The sequence below is a fragment of the Bactrocera oleae genome, chromosome 3, assembly GCF_042242935.1.
Source record: "Bactrocera oleae isolate idBacOlea1 chromosome 3, idBacOlea1, whole genome shotgun sequence".
In the NCBI taxonomy this organism is placed as follows: Eukaryota; Metazoa; Arthropoda; class Insecta; order Diptera; family Tephritidae; genus Bactrocera; species Bactrocera oleae.
The window spans coordinates 20,491,650-20,516,842 of record NC_091537.1 but is presented as its reverse complement, the minus strand read 5'-3'; the positions used below and the strand labels follow the sequence as shown (position 1 = coordinate 20,516,842).

Genomic DNA, 25,193 nt, shown 5'->3' with positions numbered 1-25,193 from the left:
GCGTTTCGTACGATTTCAGTTGCAACTCTCACCATAAACGTGCACAATCACAGGCAATTAAAAGGAAAATGTGTGCGCTAGATGACAGTAAATGATGACTACGAAGCAAATGTAGGCAAGCATGCTTAGCAAGTAATGAAATCTTGGTTATGAAACAGTTTTTGAAGACAGCTGAAGGGAATATTTTGGACTGAGTGCCATTTTTGATGAGTGAAATGTGTTAGAGCTAAACGAAAAAGCAATCGATTATTAAAAAATTTCATATTTTGACGCTGCAAAGTAATGAAAATTAAATTGAGAATTAATTTTGATATTTTCTGATATCAATTTCACGGCATTAAAATTTATTTACTTTAGTTTTATTGCCATATTATTTAGCGCAATTAATTTTATGAATATTTAAAGTGAATTAAAAATGTTTAGTCTAGATATTTATATGTTTTAGGTTATGTTGTTAAGTAAACATATCACATGCCACCACGTTTGCCAATAATACATACACATACACACACTAATGCACGCATATGCGGTGATTTGTGAGTATATAAACAACCGTTGATCAGATGTACTCAAAGCTCGGTTATGTGTTTGCTTAATGACTAGGCAATTAGTTGATTCAATTACTGAGCATAATCCTATTGTAAGTGTACGACACTTGTATGCAAATAACCGCATACAAACTTAGAACGTATGCCACACCGCTATAAACACACCTAGGCACACATGCATATAAACGCGGACATACATACATATATACCATAGTATGTGTTAAGTAAGTAGAGTGCCTGCGTTGCTCTAATGTTTTTGTAAACAGATTTACATATTCAAATTGTTAATGGAAAATCGAAGTATATGGTGTGGAATAGACTTTAGCCGCTGCCATTTCCTGTAAAAAAAACAAAACATTGCGTATACGACACGTTGTACCACACGCTCATACAAGCAGAGGCTTCACTTTACCATATATATATGGATGTATGTGTGCATGTTGCTAAAAGCGCTGGCATTTGCTTTCATGTATGTGTACGCCAATATGTATGCATGTATGGCTGTGTGTGCGTGTGTCAAATTGAGTGCGTGCAATGCCACGTGTAATTGCGCAAACCAATGGTCAGCTTCGCATAATACTCGGGTAGCGCCCACATTTACGTCACAAGCCCTGACCAAGTGGCGTCATTTCCAATCCCTTTTTATGCACTGAAAGGTCCGTTCCCCAGCACTCAAATGCACTTAAACACTAGTGTGAGAGTGTATGTGTGTGTGTGTGTGTATACCTGTCCTTGCGCTCACATAGCCGCTATGTGTGTGTGTTGGACGTGAGTAACCATCTGCCGTTTCACTCGTTAACTACGGAGTAAAATTAAACCCCAACAAATGGCTACGCATGCTCGGCTGTGTGTGTGTACTATTATTTAAATGCAAGCAAACACACACACATACATACATTCATGTATGTACGTGGTTGCATGTACTTGGAGCTACTTAATTTACCTGAAATAATCGAAATGACAAACATGCATTAAAAGCTTGACACTTTCTCGCACGTCAACGGAAAAATCAATTCCTCCTCTAGCTGTATGACGTTTCTGCCGCGTAGAATTGCTGTATCTTCGCTTTTGCAGGGATCAGCCGCACTCTTTATACAAATACATATATATAAAAGTATGTTTGTAAGAGGAATAACTAAAATGTTCATTAAAGCAACTGACTGGCGTATACTTGTCGTGCAGCTTTCACTATTTCCGTGCATCTGATTTCAAACTAAATAACCTTGCACTTATCGAAAGCCTACATACCCGGTAGGATATCGTGCTGTTTAGAAATTATTGTAAAAATAGCTAGTTTAGAGACGTTACTGGTTCTAGTTCTTCGTGGGTTCAATAATTATTTAGACAAAAAAAGAAAAAAAATTTTAAATAATGGCAAAACTCATTTTAGATACACTTGACTCCACGATTCGCAAACTTTGAACTCATCTGTCAATAGATCTGTAAAGTAAGCTTCCATAGTGGCGGTAACGAACTCATATGAACAATAATTTCAGCCCCATTTGAGCGAATTTTTCATGTTCGGAAATAAAAAGAGGTTACATTGGACCAAATCGGGAGAATATGGATGGCAAAGCAATTTGTAACCTATTTCGACCAATTCGCCGCAGCGACGGCGGAAGTTAGAGTTGGCGCGATATCATAATGGAAGAATAATTTTTTCTAATGAATACCAGGCCTACTACTTAGGTCACACCTATTGAACCTCAGAAACCGGTCCCATAGAACAAGTTACCTCTTCTTCAAAGCATGTTCTCCGGGCGCAATTCATCGTTTCCACCGTTCTTTAGACTAGCGTGTACAAGTGAATCCATATAAAATGACCTTACGGCTAATCCGAAGTAAGCAGACGCGACACCCGACGTATGACGAGTTCATGTCCACCTCTTTTTCGATATTTTGATGATTCGCGAATACGACGTTCTCTTTCACATGCGTTCAAAGCAAAACATATGATATAAATGCCGTGTGGTATACGGCACGGTAAAAAATTCTAACTTATTTTGATTATAATTACCAAAATGAATCTGTTGGCATAAAATTGGACCTTAGCTATCCCACCTTTCAAAAGTTTTTCACCAGTTCTGCATTAGACACAAAATCTCGACACCCCAACTAACGCTTTGTTTGACTGCCTACTTTTTTGCTACTGGGCAGTTATATGCTTAATTCATTTGCGCAAATGTATTTACTATTTTTGTGTTCGCTTCGGCGTGTGTTCACACACATACATATGGCCTGTGGCTGTATGTGTTAAATGTAAATGAATTTCGTAGCGCTCCACCTGTGCTGTAGCTGGAGTAAATCTCTGCAGCTGACTCTTTGTCTGTCTGCCTATGTAAATGTAGTTGCACATATGTGTGTGTTGGTGTGTGAGTGGGTGTATGCACACTTGTAGTATTTGAAAGGATTTTTCACAGGTTGTTTACTTTGCATTTAAATGCTGTTTTGACAGCTAATTGCATTGGAGTATTTACGCTCAGCAAAAGTCACACTGTGTTTGTCAAATAAAGTGGAGTTTTGTTTTTGCATGACAGCTGAAATGACAGTCAAATGTGAATTGTATGTTAAGCTGACTGACGCACCGACACACACACATACATATACACATATGTGCAAACTTTAAACAATAGAACCATCAAATGCACGTGTCGTGTTCATTGTGCAACGTAGAGAAGAAAAATCGATTTGAAAAAACATTTAATTTAATTACCAAAATATTTTCGAAACTGCTTAACTGCTAATGTACTGTTTAAGCCAACAATTAATAATCCAACATAAAATGGATTTAATTTTTAATTTTATGGCTATTTAATATGCCGGTTAAAGGAGTTATGGGGAAGTTATAATGGCTTGTTAATATATTTTTTATAACTTTCAATCATGAAAACGAGACTTTAAACAAATTCTGGACATCCTGATTCGGTCCTATACGTAGGCTCTTCACCCACTAATTTCATATAAATTCCGCTTGTTTTCTAATCTACATGTAGAGTTATCCTACTTAACAATGATCAAACCTCAGAAGCAATCGGTTTGACGAGTTTAAAAGCAATTCTCACGACAGTCGGTTCTAAGTAACCGGAACGGATTCGGATTATTATCCGGCCAAGTACTATCAAATCGGCTAAATGTTTATAAAAAAGAAAAACATTTTTATATGAACATTTTCAAAACGGGGAACTAATCATTTTTTAAGCTCGAATTTTAGAATTAACATTTTGATATTATTAAATAAATATCCAAATTTTTCATAGCAAAAATATTTTGAATGAACTTTTTTAAAACAATGGACTAATTGATTTTCTAAACTCAAGTTTCAAAATTTGAAAAAATTCGAGTTTAAAAGAATTAAGTTAAAACCCCTTTGATATTATTTTAAAAATTCAAAGTTTTCTATAAAAAAAGAAATTTATGTGGAAGTCTGATCGAAACATTTTCTTAAAATCGGGTTTTAAAATTATCTTATTAAAAAAATGTTACATATTCTTTAAGAAAAAAAATTGTATATGAAAATACAATTTCAGAATTATTATTATTATTATAAAAATTATTAAGTATCCTATAAAAAACAAAAATATATATGAATATTTTCAAAACTCGAGTTTTAGAATTTATATCCTATTATTAAACATGTTTTTAATTTTCTATACCAAAATAGTTTTCTTAGAAAACTTTCAAAAATATAACCTCAAACTTTTTTGGAACTCGAGACGTTTAATTTACTTAACTCAGGTTTCAAGTTATGTGTTGTTTATTAAATGGGAAATATTCGAAATATGAAAGAAGTACTTTTTCTAGCGCCTTTTTTCTTAGGGTATGTGTTGCAGATCTTTACCTTTCTCTTAATCACACATATTTTTTATTGTTCTGGTAAGAAAGATTTTTTATCAACTGAGAGCTTAATTTTCTGTTTTACTTAAGGTAAACTCGTGTTTAAGCGTTTACTAAACACGAATTTAAAGCAATAAAAAATATTATTATTTCTAAAAAAAATCTTATTGAATACAAAACTTTCTGTGATCTGAATAAAATATTTTTCTTTTGATTTCTTAATTTTTTGGGTGTGGTTATAGAGTTTTTTTTACCCTTATTGCACTAGAGTCTGCTATACATGTTTATAGATTGTATACAAAAAATTCATACCCTTTTGTCCACATCTCTCTAAGAACAATACTTAGTATACTTCCCTAAGCCATGCATTAACTGTATTACAAATACTCGTATCGCCTTAAGATATCAATACAGCTCGTAGATCTTAAATTCTCTTTATTTCCTATTGCAAATGTTAACCTTTGCTACCTACTTCGTTCTCCCACGCATTTAGTGAAAAAGAATTCAAGTGATTCTTTTGAAATTGTTGCAAATACATACCATATATGTTTGTATATACATATGTACATATTATATATAAACTCAGCTTTGCATTGAATGCCACAACGAGATAGAAATTTCAGTAAGCTAACTAGTATTTTGTTTCGAATACCACTGAAATCGTATTCACAAATATATCACAGCAGTAAAATTAATTAATTAAAAATGGTATCAAACATACATAAATACGAGTATATAAAATTACACACATTCTTTGCAGTGCTACAGTAACTCAAATTTGATGAGCTATTTGATGTAACTTGTAAAATATTTGGAATTAAATGATGTGAAAATTTTCAAAAATTTTGTATTTTTCTACTTTTTAAAAACGATTGCAAAGTTTTAAATGGAAACGTTCTGATATCATATTCGTTAAATTTTATTAATTAATTAAATCTATTCTATTATTTATATTTTTATTTTTATTTAAACATTCAACAGTAGATGGAATACATTGCTTATTTGAGACAACTCTATTAGAACATATTTGCTGGCAAAAACAAAATAGCTTAATAGAATAAAATTCAATATAAATTTTTAACTTTTCGGTCTTTGACACATATATTAGTTAACATTGTGTACGAGCAAAAATAAAATAGATCGAAATTGATTTTTTTCACATTTACTTTATGTTATTTACAGTTATATAACCATAAATCAACAAATTTATTAGGATCAGTACTAAATCCTTGTAACAATTGGATTACTCATATGAACCAGTGCCTCACATGGTATATTATCGTATTAACCAAAATCTCACACATATTTAAGGTTCTCTATTAGATCCTTACGCTTAGCTATATTGAAATACAGCAGTTTGCAGTTGCCTAAAAGTATGCTATATATAATATATTTTATTTAGAGTACTATAAGTTAGACTGGTACTCAAAAACAGTTTCTGGGTGCTTACTTAATACACCATGTCGCAAAACGTAGCTTAACAAATCTTTAAAGACTCGAAATGGTATGTTTAAGCAAAGTGAAAATTAAACAAGAAAAAACTTTAACTTCAGCTGCACCGAAGCTATAATATAATATAGCAAATAAGAAAGTTTTCCATATAAGAACTTAATTTTGATCGGTCAGTTTGTATGGCAGCTATATGCTATAGTCATCGATCTGTGCAATTTTTTCGAAGATTATTGTTTTGCCTCGGTCAATAATCCATGCCAAGTTTCGTGAATATATCTCGGCAAATAAAAAATTTTTCCACATTAAAATTTGATTCCGATCGTTCAGATAATGGAGATTAAAGAAGCTCATAAAAACTGGGTATTTATCTGGCAAAACTTTAAATTAAAAGGATTTTTCTACATTACTACCTTAAAAATTTAAAAAATAAACTCTACCATAGTTGAAAGCAACTCTGTGTTTTTGATTTTAATATAATTTCAGTAGAGAGTAAAACAGCGAATATCCAGCTTTATTCCAAACGAGCTTTCTTTTATACCAACGTGTGACATAAAAATGGGATACCAGCTTAAATATTTTCGAGAGTATATCGAATGCCATTGAAATGGACTGCCAAGTAAGAAGTGCCAAAATCTCCGATATTAACAGCAAACAAAATGGAGCAATTGTGATCTCAACATCGTAGCTGCATATTTTTAGGAGATTTTTAGCGTTCCTTTGCGACTCTCTTAAGGGGTAGTCAGATAAAAAAAAAAAAACAATTTCTTAAAGTTTGATACCTTAGAAATATTATATCCGACAAAATACTTTTCGAGTTATTCGATAATTAGAAATGGGTTCTCGCATGCGTTCGAAACGTTTGTGTAAACTGGTGACCACTGTAGCTTTAAACCCGCTCGGTAGATTTCAATCAAGTTTATACTGCTCTATACATACAATTTTTTGAAACGTAATGAAGGCAAAAAATAGTCATACAATAAATGTGATGATTAATTATAATTATATGCAAAATTTTTATACAGACAATTTTTTAATTACTACAAGCAAATGTGAATCATGCAGAGACAAAACTATTTGAAATACACTACAGATTACTTTAAATATATTTTGACATTGTGGAAACTTTTAATAAACAGCGCTAATTAATTTAATTCAATAATATGGATCCGCAAAACTTAATCTAATTCTTGATTTTTAAATTACGTGGCATTGATTATACATACAAGTACATACAAATATAATTGTTATTTTTTGTAAAAACAATTTTTTGTGCACACTGATTAGCTAATCGAACCACTGTGCTTTCGCTTATAAACTCTATTCGGAGCTAATTTTCGTTCAGTTGAAAGCAACACAAAAAGACAATTACATTTACGTTTTCTCTTACATTAACACTTGTGCAATCTAACGGGATCTCAGTAATCAAAAGCATTCTGAAATTTCATTTTGTAGAAAAAAATCGAACTCATCGTTAACTGAGCACATCACACACAAGACAAAAATTGAAATGAACATAACAGCAAAGGGGGGGGGCGGCGGGTAAACAATACTATACAGTAATGATAATGGCATCTATATATATGTACTAGGTACTTACCCCTTCGAGTGTTTTTATGTTATGTAAGGCATCTTGTGCCTTCAAAGCAGCCTTGCGTGTATAATACGTAACAAAACAGCACCCTGCAACACAGAAAAAAGCGGAAAAGAAGAACGAAAATACATAGATCAGAAAACAAACGTGGACAGTTCAAGACAATGGATACTCTCTACTTGGTAAAATGCAATTAGTCAATTTCAATAATTCAATAATTTAACAAATTGCCGTCATTAATAAATATTATTTATGCAAGCGTCACATGCAATTCTTCATAATGCTATGCTTAAATTTACTGTTATGCTAGCAGACATTGGATGTTTATACTTTAAATATAATTATATATTAAGTATGATATGCAGCACGGCATGCAACAAACTTGAACAATTAAAACTAAACAACATTTACATTACTGTGGTTAAAAGCTAAGAATTACTCATACGTGGACTTGACACTACATTGAATCGCATCCGAACAAGGATTACATGCACTAGAATTTAATGTGGCTTATTGCATTAATTGATTCATATCTTATAATAATTATATATATACTTGGTTTAAATACTTATTTATATGCTTAACAATTTCAAGTTTATAAAATATACGCATACAAGGATATTATATAATTGATATTAAATTAAATACGATATATTTTTATGTTGTGAAAATAAAGTTACCAGATTACAATGACACACTTAATTTAAATTTTTTAGGGCTGATCTGATAAGATTTGCGGGAATAGGAACTAAGCTATGAATCAAAACCAAATTTAATTTAAAAAAATCTTTTCTTCAAGTATTCAGCTCTTATTCAGCTAAGCGAATGACAGCTGAATGAGGTGCACAGCCATGATTGTCTTAGGCTGAATAAAGCACTGAAAGCCAAAGCGTTAAAACCTTCCTTAGCTTCTTTCAATGATCTACAGTGTAGACGCAATGCAACAATGAACAGATCAGAAGTTGTTCAGGCAGAATGTCCGTGTTGAAGGTGGCTTCGTTCTATTCAAGATGTTCGAAACAGCCTTTTTTAAGCCAGAATCATCTAAAGGTTCTAGAGAAGGCTCAGCCTACTTGCTTGTTGATAGTTGCTGGTATGTAACTAAAAATGCCATAAACTACAAGTTAACATCCAAGCAAGCTTAGACTTCACTAATGGCTTACAGTCTCTACTCAATACAATATAATTTAGACACATAACATTGTATGTATACTTTCACTTATTGACATTTGCGACTATATTTTGTACTCAGACTGAGCTGTATATCTTACCGGGGGGAAGCATACTAAAAGTGGGAAATATGCCTTCTTATTCAGAAGCAGATGAGATTGTTAGGTGCCAGTTGTATCAAAAAAAAATCAAATCTGAAGCTGTATGAATAAATAGTACAAAATTAAGTTTTTCTTACCCAAAGAAATTCCTTAGACAGAGGCACGAACTGTTAGATACATTTTTGAAATTTTTTGCAAATTACATGGATTTTGATAGAGTTAAAAAATGTTGTAAAGAAGGATTAAGTATAAATTAAACTAAAAGGGTGTCTGAAGATAAATTTATATCGATCCCTGTTTCAATAAAAAGATAAGAGTAATAGATGTCTGAACTTTAAGCCTTTCGAAATTTCTTCACAAGCCAACAACATCTTGCATATATGTATGTACACTTATTAGCGACCAATTTTTGAGTAGTTGCATAACGAAAAGTTACTTAGATCCTTAATATGAGTTTTCTTATTCAACATTACTGTGCGTACCCCTTTAAGACACTTCAATTAAATATATATAGTAGTTGGAACGCATTTGTCAGGATTATTGCCACATGTGCATAACTAATACTGCTTATCATTACCGCAAATTGTGTGTTACTGCGGTAGTCAGGCAACGGTAATAGCACCTTTACATTATTCAGGTCCGGACAATTGACTATAATGACGAGCAGTAAAAATTTAGTGGCCGGCTCAGCCGTAAAATATTTTTAAGTTTTCCACATTTGAAGTAATGCAAGCGCTTTCTTTTCGAGACACAGCTGGTACTACGGCGCCAGTGATTCCAGAAGCACAGTGATACCACTTACATATATAAAATATATTGAAACACGCAACACTTGCACATATACTACCAAACACAGGGTTGTGTACATAAGTATGTACCATATATGTACATATGTATATACAATCAAATATGCTAGAGACTCATGTCAATAATTTATTTAGGCGCACGTAGAAGGTTTGTCTACATTTCTTTGGAAGGGCAGACACATATATATATAGTTATATTGGCTGATAACTTCGTTTTTACTATGCAGTCGCCAGCCTAAAAGTAGGCTAAATATTTAGATATAAGCAGTTGCCGCATAGTCAAAGCACCTGATTATAAACTGCACCATTAATTTAACTACTATTTTTTGGTTTTGGGCAAAAATAACATTTTGTCCTACGAGATGTCCTACGAGATAATTTTCAAAATTCTGATAAGCAGGAAGTTTGTAACACCCAAAAGAAAACGTTGTATACCCTAAAAAAAAATATATATATACATATATGTGACTAGCTGAGTTGATTTAACCATGTCCGTTTGTCCGTCTTTCTGCCTGTATATGCGCAAACTAGTTCCTCACGTTTTGAGATATTGAAATGAAATTTTGCATTATCTTAAGCAAGTATCAAAATAAAGTTCTTGTATGAAAACTTTTTTATTTGATGAGGTATTTCCACTAAATGTGGCATGAAATATTGTTCAAGGCAACCCTATAACTTTTGGAGACGTTTTTTATATTGGACCGCTATATTATATAGCTGCCATATAAACTGAACTATCAAAATCAAGCTCTTGTATGGAAACTAGCTTCAATACAACCGTTATATTAACGTTTTTGTTTTTGCGTTTTATTAAGTTTGATTAAATTCTTTCATACGGATTTTCTGCATACATAGATATAAATAGAAGGAAGAGCGTATATACTGCACCTCTGACGATATGGTGGAATCGTCATAACATATTTTTTGGCTTTTTTTTTGGCGGAGGTAACTTTGCTTGTACTTGTCCTAACTTGTTGGCGTACAAATTTCAATGTGTCGCTCGCATATGTATATATATATATCAATAAGAGTGGTAACTCACAGGATTTGAGTTTGTCTATAGACAGTGCTGGGATCAAAAGTTGGTGGTTTTTTTTTTTGTGAGCTTTTTCTATCAAGTTTAAATCATAAATAGTCGTAGTAATGATAATAACATGCTATCAAAATGTATTATTCAGTATGACTACGTAAGTTGCTGTTTACTTTTCTATTTTTGTGTGTTACTAGTATTGGAATGGTACTCAATTTAGATCCTGCCAAAGGAAGAGTCAGAAAATATTTAGTCAAAAGGACGTATGAAAAATTCCATATCGATATTTCAAAAACTGAGGTACTAGTTCGTGTATATACAGACAAACGGATATAGCTTTATCGACTCAGCTCGTCTCGGTGATCATTTATATCTTTATATACCCTATTCGAAATATAATATAATATGAGTAATAGGAACCACCTAAATAAAAAAAAATATTTTTAATAAATCTGAAGGATCTGCTTATAAGATAGCCATTATACAATTCAGAATTGATAGTCTTACTAGAGATGGTCATTCATTATACATTAAATTTAAAAAAAATATATATGCATGTATTTTGGTACAAATTGTATTACTTATTTCTTAGAAGTATACTCACATCACTTTAATTTCTTTATGTAAAATATTATATTCTGGACATTCATAGCATAACTCACCTCTGCTCACTGACGTCACCTTGTCACGCAGCACATTCAAAGTGTGTACGCGTCCATATTGTTCGAACATATTACGCAATCGCGCCTCCTCCCACGACTTGGGAATTTGACCGACAAACATTTTAATATTATCCGGATCCGGTTGATCTTTGTTAAATTCATTTTCTACGATGGTATCACCATTTGTATTATCCACGGCATTGCCATTTGTACAGTTATTGTTCGAAAGGGCTATTAAATTTGAGCAATCATCGGTCATCATAGACTCGGTGTAAGCTTCAGTGGCACCATTTGGTTCATTACTGCTTGCTTGGGTGTTGTTAATGTCTTCATTTTCGGGCTGTGAACTATTGAAGAGAGGACAAAAGTGCATGCAAACAGGGTTAGTTAGTATATGTAATGTCAGTAATGTTTCAAGAATTAAAAGTAGAACAAAATAGTAATAAATTTATTTTTTTATTAAAAGATTTATACACTCAAGATCAAATTTAAACCGGACAGGTCCACATCTAGTTTCTTTAGGATTTACATTTCGATTATATCAACTATTTACTAAAGTGGCACCCTTCTCTGCCACCTGTTGGAAGAAAACAGAAATCTGAGGGACTGATCATTGCTATAACAAATTATTTGGTCTGGAGAAATTTCTTGCAAAAGTTCGCTGCTTCGAGGTATAGACTTTTAGAACTAACAAGTCTATTAAGTTGTTTGACGCACTTCGGCACCACACTCACCACTAGTATCACATATAGCGTAAAATGCTCATTCATACGTTAGTGAGATTTCCTGGCCGCACATCCTCCACTCCGTTAGCCAATTGTAAATGCCCGGCAACTAATCCCGCAAAGTAAAACTGTTTACAACTTTTAGATTAGATTAGTTCGGTAATAACAATTAGTAGCTACATTTTATAGTAATGTATTATCGTTGCTGTTGTTGTAGCAGTAGCTGCTGTTCGTTTCTTTATTTGTTATTTGTTTGTTGCCATTGCGAGTGCTTTTGTATTGAATGCGATTTCGCCAGTGTCACCGACTTATTGCCATGTTATTGCCTGTGCAGTGCTGTCACTACATGCCACACACCTATGTATGTATATATGTGGCTGTAATTGCCACTGTATTTGTTTTTTATTGTCATTAGCAAATGAAGTTGGAATAACAATTGCCGCAGCACAAATATACTGTAACTGCAGGTCTATCTAATAAAAGTTTGTTAAAAAGTTTAGCGATTGGTTTTGATGTTGGGCTTGTTGTTGTTACCGTTGTTGCGATTGTTGTTGTGCTCGTGCCAAATGATTGGAAATGTTGTGCAACAAATAAAATAGAAATAAATACTTGTGTAATAAAATAATATAAAACTCGAGGTGGGTTGTGGTTGTGGTTCGGGAGTCAAAACTGGGGCACAACGAATATGTGGTGAAGTAGATTTTTTTTCGCTTTGGAAAATTTCGCCGTTTCCAACTTTTGGGAGATAAAACAAATTTATTTGTTAATATGTGTGTGTAGGTATGTGTACGCGAGATCATTAAATTATATAATAGAGAATTCCTTTACTTTATAACAGTAAATTGGTTGAAAATTTAAATTTTTTAGTGAAATCGATTATGTAAAATACTATGTAGATGAAAGTGACTAATTTTTGAAATATGAGAAATATCGATACACATAATAAAATATGTCCCCCACAGATTTGTTTATTTTAATTTTAATTTTTAGTGATAAAATTCAAATGGTATTGCTATAATCGTGAACCCACACCCAAAGACCTAAAGAAGGTGCCAATTATGTTCGAAATTAGTCATTCGCCTTTTTATGTCAGTTCATAACTAAAAAAATATCGCAATTAGCGACCATAAGCCTAACGAAATTTATAGAATTTAATGCCCTTTAATAATCGGTAATTCATTATGAAAACCTTTGAACTCCCTGATCCCGTAGCCGATCTCCAGGAGAACCTCCGAAAAAAGATGTCAGTAGGTGAAGAAAATTTTTCTGTAGTGGATATAGTCACTAAAAGGAATCGGCTGAAAAAGACTTTGCAGTGTTCACTAATATTTCTTGTATAAACCGTTTTACGACTTCAGAACAGAGAACCGGTTCATATTTTTGACTATATGTTTTATAAAAAATACTACTTTTTATTAAGGTTGACTTTAAAATTGTGTATGTGGAATAATATCTGAAATATTTTCAAACAATCGATTTATTATTTATTCTTTTAGCATAAAAGCGCTGAGGGAAAGAAACCGGGTACGAAATGTTTCGTTCAAATTAACATACATCTGCTTGCCATAATATCATAATAATAATGGAAAAGTTAAAGTAATAAGCTGGTTGGGATTAATCCAAACATTATTGTAATCCTTATATTTGGGATAGACACATCTCAATACTATATGTAAAAAGATACTTAGCTGTCGCAATCGAGATATATGAAACAAAAAATGGTTTAGCGGTGATAGAAGGAAAATTATTGGTTGAAGAAAGAGAGAGAGAGAGAGAGAGAGAGAGAGGAACTATGTAAAATAACTGTACTGTTAGCCAGCATAGTTTTGAAGATTAACCAATTAACCACCATTATGGTGGTTTTTACACCGAAGATGTCGGTCGGGGAAAGCATTATCTGAACGCGGTGTCAGAAATTCATAGAAGAAAAGATCATCAACCTTACAATTAGGTAATGATATAGTGCTTCTATTTTATGACGTCAAAAAAGGTCTTAATATGATGACGGGTTTTTAGGCGTAGGAGATAAAAAAAATTCGAAACTTGCTAGACTCTATCATATATGTGGACTTTGTTATACTATTTTATTAACGAACCAACTTTCACTGAATACTAGTGTCGAGATTAAAATAGTTCAATGATATGACGCTAATATTGAGGTTAATATATAGCATTCTACGAATTTTTCAATTCAATATGAGCCATTACCCATGTTTTCTTATGCATTTCATAATATATTAATAAAATTTCTGCTTCGGCATCATGAATAAATTGTTCGAGTTGCGTAAGTTCTAAACGGCGACTTCAAAAAGGTCTTTCAGAAACAATACCGAAGTGACCCATTGTCATTGCCGAGTGAACGATGATATGAGCTGTGGGAAAATCAAGGTGAGCACACATGCAAATGAATGATACATGAAGGTGGCATTTGAGTCGATTTTGCCAAAAAAAAAATGTGGTTTTCATTCACAACGTAATTTTTATATGTATGCACCATTTGTCCACCATTAAAAAGTATGTAGAGCACATAATGGAAATAAATTAGGACATAAAATGCCTAAAATTTTATTTCGTGTTTATTTTGGGCAGACACCTCAATTTGTCACCATTTCTTTACACCCCAAAGCATCTTATATGTTACCCCCTTGCATATATTATATATTCGAAAGCAGCCGCAATGTGAAATAAATAAAATTCAAAAGTAGTAAAATATTTATATGGTTAAATTGAATATCCATGTAAAATGCGTGTTAGACTTTATTCATAATACACCAAACAAAAGTGTCGTGAAAATTGTTTTCGACGCGAAATAATATCGCAATAAAAATGGAGAGGGTTACAATCGAATGAAGAAATTTGGCGTGGGGAGGATATTTGTTGCGAAATACATAAAACACCTTTGCTTCAGTGGAAAACAAGAAACAAAATTAAGGAGGCAAAGCTTAGGATAACAAAGTTTGGTAAAATTCTATTTTTATGAATTTGAGAACGAATTTCTCATTATAGAAAAATTGTTTATACATATGTATCTTTAAAATAGGTCAATAGTTATATTTTGTACTTTTTTTTATTAGACTTATATATTTGCTGAATAAACTTCAGATTATCTCTTAAAGTTTCAGCATATTCAAATCTTTTTGGTTTTCTTTTAGTGGTTCATTTTTTTATTCTTGAATTGTTTAATATTCTGTTTTCCAAAAACTGTTTTTGTTAAAGTGAATTGAAAAGGACACATTATTTGAAAGTCTCAGTAATTATTAGCCGTTCATGACTTCCTCGTCGCAGTCTTAGTCTTGAAGTTGTAGACAGAAAGAAAATGTTTTTTTATACACAAGATTTTTTTATAACTGATTTATTGGATGATCTAGTATGAGAATTATCGATATAATAGAAAAATTGATAAACCATATAGCTCCTTGAGATGAAAATTGAGTGAGGCACACGTTTGGTGGAGCCAGTAAGTGTCACAGAGATCTTGGAAAACTGCGCTGGTAGCATTCACCACTACTTTGTTCGTTTTGCTCTCTACTTTGTTTGAACTCTGATCGCTTGTGCACTCAGTGTTGCAAAGTATACCAATAACCCAACGCTTAGAATTTTACTAAACAGATATGCCATAAATAATATATAAAAGCATTGTACTAAAAGGTCAAAAATGACAGTTATACCTCTCTTATTATGTTTGCTCTAATATGGGATGAAATGGAGCATGAGATATTTTAGAGAAACTTCCAACGAAAGATAAAAAAACATTTAAAATTTGTGAAAATAACCAACGTTGACTGGGTTAAAATTATTTCTGTGAAACAAATCAAGAGAGCAACAGAAGAACATGGAACATTTAGATTTAAAATTCTTGAAATCATAAGGCAGAATCATATTTAGTTGATAAAAGTAAACCTGATATACGTATATATGATAATAAGTGCTTAAGTCTTGGCAGAGCTTTTTCTACAATTTGTGGAGGATATCTTAGTAATATTCGTACCAAATTTCTGAACTTAATTTTTAAGTCGACTGGAATTAGCTCGCAGGTTTGCCATTGCATCAATACTCCACTTGAACTTCACAAATGCGCTAAAATCACACGGTCTATTTTGGCACTATTTGATGAATCATGGCTATTTTAATAATACGATTAACCTAATTACAATTAATATTAAATTATTTTAACATATTTTTTTATATTTTTATGTATTGTTATTATCGAAGTACTCGGTTTGGTTATCAGATATTGGATTACTGATAAGCGTAATCAAATAAACATAAAAAACCACTTAGTAATGTTAAATTCGTACGGGCAATAAGTAAATTGCTTTTGAACTCATACTTTAAATACTTGCTTTCTTAAGTAATCAAAATCAAATAACTGTCATTATTTTAATCAAAAAAAGCTTTCAAATTCTTATATTTAAAACACATGCAAACACAAAACCGCAACAAAATCGATCAACTTATGAATAATAGAGCAGCACATCTCCTCAAAAATAAACCAAACGCAGAATAAAGACTTCACACCACCCACTAATCATTCCGGAAGGCGGTTTCAAAAGCCGCAGTAATGATAATTACGTGCTATTAATATCATTAATTATAAATGTCTTGGCGATGGTAGCGGCTACAAGCGGTTGGTCGTGGCTGTTCGATCGACACAATGCTGACGACAATATTTATAATCATAAAGTTGCCTTCGAACGGCACTTAACACCCGGCACCTTGCAGCGGGACATAAAATAATTTCTCTTCATTTTACAACAACAACGTTACACACTGAAGTCAAGGCTATTGCAATTGCGCTTGTTGTTGTGCGCCTATTATTTAGTTTCCTTTCAGTGTCTAATTGGCTTTCCCTTCACACTGGGCGCAGACAATTTCGCTATCTCGCGCTGTGTGAGTGTTGGTGAGACAATTAGATGAAGTGACACATTGAAATCAACACGAATGATAGAATGACTAATAAGTATGCATAGTAGATATGTAAATGGCCAGACAGTCCTACATATTAAGACATATTTTACTCGCATTCACAGTGTTAAGGCGTAGAGCGGGCGCTATGTGGGTCGATGGGTTATTCGTTCGGTCGCTTAAGCGCTCTCGCCGTCGTCGCAAAATTATATAAGTGAGAAATGATTTAGCCCAGTGTCGTAGAACTATGATGGATTAAAAATGGAAGTAGATGAAAATATGAAAAGAAGAAAAAAATAAGAAAGCGCAGCATAAAGACAAAGCTATATTTTACATATACCAGATACTCGCAGATTTATAGCCGCGCACGCGGTGTGAGCGGTACTAGATATTAAATAAAATAGTAGACTAAAAATAACGAGAACAACCGTGCACAGACCCCTGATCCGCGTGGAAGGTGAGGCAAAGTGTGGTGTAAATAAAATGTTTTGCTGCCATTAAGTAATAAAGCAAGAATATTAAATTTATGATAGGTCATTTTTATGTAGACTGTTGTGACAGAAACACCGTAACAAACTGCTGTAATAAATTAAACGCGCCGCTGTCTTGCTAACTTTGGACGCGAGGTGTAAGGAAGATGTAGAGCGCACTATATCACTTACGGGAGAGATGGTGGAAAGTAAGAGAGGACGCCTTACAAATTTCAAAAGACAATTGCATGCCGCATCTCACCACCAACTGCCGTTTTTTGACTCATCTGTAAACTTTGGGAGGAAGCAGGCGCACACACAATGCTTTTCTATATTTATTTATGGCATATTTGCTTAGAATTTAGCTTGGAGTTGGTTTATGGGTTGCTGTGTAATATTAAGATATTTTTGAGTTGAAATCCGTGTAGTATGAAAGTCATTCAAGGTCAGGCAGAAGATAATGGAATTTTTAGATTAAGACCATTCTAAAAAAAACCAAATATCTTAATTTATGCGTGGCACGCGTAGACGCAAAAAAAAAACAAATATTAGACTAATCTCTTTAATTTAACTTTTAGAGAAAGGTACTCTATTCGTTACATACTCTGACAAACAATATCAAGTAGTCTACGCGCTTTCAACCAACGCGACATTTTTGGTATAAGAAGCCATAACAGTGCATATGGGAAGTTCTTTAAAATTTAAAATTTTAGAATCGCATTTAAGAACAGCCTTTAAACCACGACAAAGACAGTTCAATATTAGCATAAACTTTCTTTGGTTCATCAAACATTTGAATAGAGCGTGTCGAACACACAACTGGTATAAATCAAACAAACTGGCATAAAAACAATTGTAGATGTAAGAGATAGCTTATACTATTTTATCTCAGAATTGAGTTCCTGTGCATAGCTTTTCTGTATGTAGGTTTTTGCATGTAGGTTTTTTTGATAAGAACAGATCAGAGCGGACAGTGCCGTTTCGATCCTGTTATACCTTTTAGACCCGTTAACTCGATATTAACCGTAAGATCTTGTGTGGTTAAGGATTGTTTACATAATATCGATACGTTATATTTATCCAAAAAATAAGTTGACATCGAGTCCACTAGGAAAATAATTATCACGTTACTTGTATAAGAAATTAAATATGCTATGAACTGTATGACATGGTTAACTACTAAGCCAAATGGAAAGCTTGTCTAATTGTACGTATATTCTTGATCTTTTACGAGATTTAATCTCGAAAATTAAGTGAGATATTGCAATATTGCTCAGCGGAATTGCTATTCACTGTCAAATAATTTTTGTTTGAACAAATAAATTTCATTCAGCAAAATCAGCGTTGTGTCATCTCATAAATCAAGCAGGTCGTAAGGGCGTTTGACGTTCACTCACTTTGGAACTTATTTCTTCTTATACTTTAGCTCTTCCTTGCCTTACCTGTCACAGCTAATAGCAACCCTAATAGGCTTAACCATTTTTTTATTTAGGATTTTGATTTCCTCCCTCATTATTTATGTATTAGTACCGCACGAAAGATATTGCCGAATAGGCAAAAAGCTTTGGCAACTCACTACGCAACCGCGCCACTTTGGAATAAATCTTTTTATATCGAAATAATTCACTAAAAAACGAGTATATTTAAATTATCGCTATTAAATTACAACAAAAAAAACCGTCATGTGCCTTGCTACAGCCTTCGGGGATTTCGTATTCGCGTGAAATATTTGCCATAACCACTCCACACACTAAACGAAGATAATCACATGCCGCGCCAGCATGTGACGGAGTGCGGGGGGCATGGCAACAAAGCCGCCTGTGCCACCACAGGCGATTTTCTCATTAAGCAACTGATATGTATGTGCGCCTGTATGTATGCAATGACAGGGAGTGAGCAGCTCATCCAGCTTACCACACAGCTATTTGCCTGTTCGTTTCGCCTTTGTTTTGTCTTGTCGCAGCTATGCGCCTCATGTCTGCGTTGTGGCGGCTGCTGACATCTTCATTGCCACTGCAGCGTTCGCATTTGAATATCCTGAATTATTAATATCCCAGCAAGCGAGGAAAGAGGGCGCGCGCGCGTTGGCAATACCGGCATTGGCATCTTTCGAACGCGTGCCGCTTGTGGAGTTGACTCTGCTGTGGGCGCTGTGTGATGCTGATTTAGAGTTTGATACGCAACAACCGGTCGGCGTGCGCTGCGTTAACGGCGCGTTCAGGCGTACAACAGGAAGCGGATGAGGAAGCTTGGAGCGCACACTTGTAATGCCAATGCAATTTCCAGCACGTTTATTGCCTAGCGGCAAACTGACAGGTGGGTGGCGGTGCGGCACACATATATGCTTTCCTTTTAAGCGCGCGGCAGCTACAACTAAAGCGCCAAAGATCTTGCAAAGAAATGGAAAAATCCGTAGAAGCAACACTTACGTTCTAAAAGCTAACTGTGCAGCTGGCCCAAAAAGCAGCCACGCTATTAGCGCGCAAGTAACTGTGTAGTTGCGGTTCACATAGCATTTTGGTTTTCGTAAGTCTGTATGTGTGAGCTTCGATTGAGCATTTAAATTTTCGACAATAAATTTTCACAGTAAAAGAAATTTTTTATGGCAGAATTATGCAAATGCCCACATATACAAGTAGCGTTGCCAATTATACCAATACTTATGCCAATTCTTATACCTTTTCTCATACAAATACTCGTAGCAATTCTTGCACGAATACCAATAATATACGCACACAAACAACTACCTAACACACACTAACATCTACCCAAAGTCGCAGCTTAAATCAATATGACTCTTTGCCCGCGCTGGTTATCGCGAAAATCATATTCCTTGGCCCCAGTCGCTTCAATGCACGCATACAAATGTTATTTTTGTAAATTTGCATTTTAACCGAAATTATACTATTATATTTCGGCAGACACGTAGCGTGTTCTAGTGTGCGTTGCACAATGTATTAGTCTCGCTTGTGTATTTGCAGACGCTTCCCAGAGCGCCGCTTCCATTCAACCCAGTCGGTGGGTAAATTGTGGCAATTAAATGAGTTTATCATGGCGTAAGCGCAAACGTGCCACTAAAGCGATAACTAAGCTGCCTGCAGGGCAGCATAGCTCCACCACAATCGTCACCTGACAGTTGGCGCCGCTGACTGCATGTTAAAGTATGAAAAATGATGATGAGATACGAAATCAAATTAAATTGTCAAATTTTCATTTATTAATTATTAATTCCACAAGCGCTGACAACAGCAGGTGTCAGTCGCTGTTATTGGTAAGGCAGAAGTGCGGTTGTAGTGTGGTGTGCTAGTTGAGTTAGTGAAACGTTGTCTTATTACGTCTTTTGGTTCGAACAACGTCTGTGAAAGCATGTAAAATCATCACAAAGCCAGATCTAATTATACAGCAAACTTTAAACATATTCAAATTTAATTAGCTTTCTTCAAAGTGTTTGAACAATAAATTGTAACTGAATAGAGTACAATTTAAAATGAACAATGTTTTTTTACCTTCGGTAATAAATTGTACCTATACCCTGAACAGGATATATTAAGTCTGTCAGGAAGTTTACAACAGCTAGAAGGAAACGTCGGAAAACCAATAAAATCTATTTATAAATGATCAGTTTGAAAAGCTCGGTAGATCTAGCCATGCGTGTCTGTTTGTCTATCATATACGTCATTTGTCGGAATTGCTAATATCGAATCACTATAGCATGTAGCTGCCATACAAACTGAACGTTCAGAATCAAGTGCTTGTGTGGAAAACTTTTTATTTAGTTAGATATCTTTACGAAATTTGGCATGGATTATTGCTTAAGATAATAGTGTAATCTCTTAGGAAATTATTCAGATCGGACTATAGCATATAGCTGCCATACAAACTGAACGATAAAAATTACGTTCTTGTAAGGAAAACTTTTTTATTATTATCTTATTGATTTTGCTTTTACCTTCCCAATAACGTTTTTTTGCAAGATGAAGACCTTTAACAAAGCTAAAAAGCTAGACAAAAGTTGTATATTTGCGAAATCGTATCGTAAAAAGCACATGCACTCAAATACGGCTTATATTGTCTGTATCTGTGGCAATGATTGTAAAATAGTTTGCCCTACTTTATGCACTACTTCTAGCTTTTTGCCCACAATTACATTTCCACCTATTAATTAATCATAAGCCCTGCAATTGTAATTGTACTATTTTCAACTAAAATCGATTTCAATTTAAAAGGCAGCTGTCCTTTTTTAAAATTTATTTTTCTTAACCCTTAGTTGATTAAGTGTATATATTTTTAAAATGGCGAAAAAGTGCTAGAAGAGGTAGGACTATAAGTTAACTAGTTTCCGAATGCAAACATTTTTAAAATATATTAAACACGAAAGCGTTAACAAACGTTAACTGCTGATGCTATATTACTTTTCTCAGGTGGATATTTTATAGCATAAAATGGGTATACAAAATCTTTATCTTGCTTTTGATTGCTTAGTTTACATTACAGCTATATGCGATAGTGGTCCGACTAAAGCAGTTTCATCGGTTTTTATACCGTTATTTAGTACGATAACCCATGTCAAATTTCATGAAGATATATTGTAAAATAAAAAAAGTTTTCCATACAAGCACTTGATTCCGCACGTTCAGTATGTATGGCGTATACGTGCTATAGTTTTCGATATCGGCGTTTCCGATAAATGAGCAATTTCTTAGAGAGAAAAGCACGTGTGTAAAATTTCAGATAGCTTTTTTAAAAAACTGAGGAGCTAGTTCGGGTATATGCAGAAAGACCATTAGTTGGAAGGTTAAATCTACGCGCAAGCTAACCTACGATATATGAAGGCACATATCATACAAATGCTTAGAAACTCTAATAAATCGTGGTTCGTTTTGTTTAAACAAGGGTTAAAGGATGTCATATAAGAAACAAAAGAGGTCACCAATATCATAAAATAAAAAGTTTTCATTGTAGAGAAACTGAAAGTTTTCTATAACATATACGCCATTTTGAAAACCACAGCTAACTTCATACACATTTAATTGCGCATTAACATTCATATTCATACGCCCTTAGCTATAAAATCCGTTATCTTAAATTCTAGGCTGGTTAACTGTACTTACCTTGTGAAGTGTGCTGTTGTGTAGTTGTTGCCGCTGACGTTGCCGTTACCAAAGCTAGCATCGGAATTAATGAATGCCGCTGCTGTTGCTGATACACTGTTGTTGTTGTTGGTGGTGTTCGAAACGGCTGTCAGTGGCGTTGTTGGCAAAGTTAGTAATCCACTCGGTGCTGTCGTGGCGTTAACAGCGCCGCCAACAACCGCTGTGGTTACAGTTGTTTTGTTGGCGGCAAGGTTGGAATTTACCGTACTTTGAAATGCGGGAAACAGTGTTGCCGCAAATGCACTTGTCCCCGCCACAGTTGGCGAGCTGCACGAATTCTCGTTGGCCAACACTGCTGTCGGACGCAAATATGGATGGAATTTCGAGGCAGTCGGCGTTTCCAAATATTTGGCTTGATACTGATGAAGTTGCCGATGCACGATGCCATTGCCGTTGCTGCTGCTGTTGTTGGTATTATTATTATGGCTGTTGTTGCCGCTGTTAATATTACCATTACTGACTAGGCCGGCGATTGTGGCAGCAGCGTTGCTAGTATTTAAATTATTATTATCCGAAATGGCGGCATTGGCATTTGCATTTACAATGGCAACAGGTGTTGGCAATGTTGCCGACGGATTAGCAACACGCATTGTTGCTGCTGCTGCTGCTGTTGCTGTCGCTGTTGCGGCGTCTGTAGGTGTTGCCGTTATGCCATTGAGCTGATCGGCGCACAATTTCATGGAGTGCAACATCATTTACGCGGTTTGTTTGCGAATTTTATTGGAGTTTGTCGTGGTTCTTCTTCACTTTGCTCACTTTACATATACACACGCGCACACATATACACGCATACACTCAAATACACTTAAGCATATATGCCGTTATTACACCAACGCACAGGCAGCTCGCTATTAAATATGCCGTTATTTCCGCTATTTAAACAAAGCGCGCATGAATATGTGTGTCTCCGTTTGTTGGGGGCTTTGTTTGGCTACGTGTAGCGCGCGGTTGGTTGCTTTTGGTTTCAGCAACAAAAATTAACTGCCGCGGTTTTCAGCGATTTGCTAATAATATACGGTAGTTGGCTGCTGCTTTTGTCGTATGGCGCTGGGTAACACTCTATTATTATCACAATAGTTGCACAAATTCAGTAAATATTTACACACTTTATCAGTTTAATATGATTTTTATCAGTTCTGATTTTTTTTTTTCCTCAGATAAGACGAGTCGTAATTAAAGCTAACTTACGGTGCAGTTAAAGTTCAATGATGTTGACACAGATTTTCAGCACTGCTGTAACTGTCATTATATATTTGAACACCGTTATGTATATACATCTACTTTGTATTTATCTGTTCCGCAGATAAGTTAGGCAAATGGCACGGAGTTGCGATAGAAGTAATTAGCTGTAAGTAAAAACAACAGTTAGTTTATTAAATAAATATTTCAATGATGGGTTAAACAATATATTTAGTATATAGTATAGAGCCGAAAGTATATACATACAATGAGAAAATTAAAGTTGTTCAAAAATCCAAATATATTTCCAAATATATACCTCTATTAAACATATTATGTTTAAAGATTGTTATCAGTGAAAAATTTGGATTAAAAAATCTATTTATGTAGGACCAAACTCCTCCAATTGGCGAAAAACACGTGCTCGACGTATCATTAAGATATTGAAATTTTTCTTAAGAAATTAGGTCAGTCTATAGCAACAACAAAAGGAAAAAAGAACAGAATTTCTTCCTTTGAGTAGTCACTAAACTCATATTTACAATACAGCCATCCTTCGGACTTACTGTTTTCTAAAGCACCTCGACGGGTACTTGGGATTTTAGAAGCTCGTGTTAAATAAAATAAAAAAATCGGCACTTTACTCAACATAAAACGATTTAAAAAAGTTCGTAAGCTACTAGCTTTACATTAGTTTTTGGCAGAGTGGCGGACTTATAAACCAAGGTTAAATTTTCGACAGACTAAACTCTCGATAGTTCTTTAAACAAGAAAAACTCTTAAATTTGCCTGCACCGAAGCTATAATACCCATTACAAATAAAAAAAGTTCCATACAAGAACTATATGCTATAGTGGTCTGATCTGAAAAAATTCTTTATATATTTTAGCGTTGCGTTAGAAAGATTTTGAAGCCAAATTTCGTGAAGATATCTTGTCAAATAAAAAAGTTTTCCTTACAAGGGCTTGAGTTTAATCGTTTTGTTTGTATAGCAGCTATACTCGTATGTTATAGTGGTCCGATATGGGTGGTTGCGACAAAAGAGCAGATTTTTGAGAAGAGAGACAAATATCTCGAAAACTGAGGGACTTGTTCGCATATTTAAAAATAGACAGACAGGTAGACATCGCTAAATTAACTCAGCTCGACACGCTGGTCATATATATTATATATTATAGGGTCAGCGACGTTTCCTTCTGCGTGTATACCCTGTTAACAACATTCCTACGTAGTTTAGAAGATAGTATACTGTGAAGCTGTGCTTAAAATTTCAAGTCCATGCTCCGATTTCATAAATGCCGTTAGGAGAATAACCCGTTTAAATTTTCTGAAAATGCTTGACTGGTACAACTCCTTAAGTTATAATTTGTAAAGACAGACATAAGAACGGATGAATATTACCGTTGATGGATAGACAGGTATCCTGAAATCTACATATTCATTCAGTTATCCTGATCATTTTCATATATATGGAGTGTATAAACATGTATGTCTCTTGATTAATTTTGTGTGTTACTAACAACTGTTAGGTGAACAAAACGAGAATTCTTTGCATCACAGGTTACGA

At 34.2% G+C, this 25,193-nt stretch overlaps 1 protein-coding gene across 4 annotated transcripts in view; it reads right to left on the bottom strand.

Annotated features, from left to right (window-relative positions):
• Positions 1 to 25,193, bottom strand: part of LOC106623627 (CUGBP Elav-like family member 2) — a 152,621-nt gene that overhangs the window by 98,182 nt on the left and 29,246 nt on the right. For all 4 annotated transcript variants that reach the window (XM_070106207.1, XM_036366783.2, XM_036366784.2 and 1 more), the window contains exons 2-4: positions 22,406 to 23,793; positions 11,195 to 11,541; positions 7,432 to 7,514 (exon numbers count right to left, since the gene is read on the bottom strand). In XM_070106207.1, coding sequence (XP_069962308.1) covers positions 7,432 to 7,514; positions 11,195 to 11,541; positions 22,406 to 23,142 — 1,167 coding nt within the window. In that variant the 5' untranslated portion in view covers positions 23,143 to 23,793. The remainder of the gene's footprint in view (positions 1 to 7,431; positions 7,515 to 11,194; positions 11,542 to 22,405; positions 23,794 to 25,193) is intronic.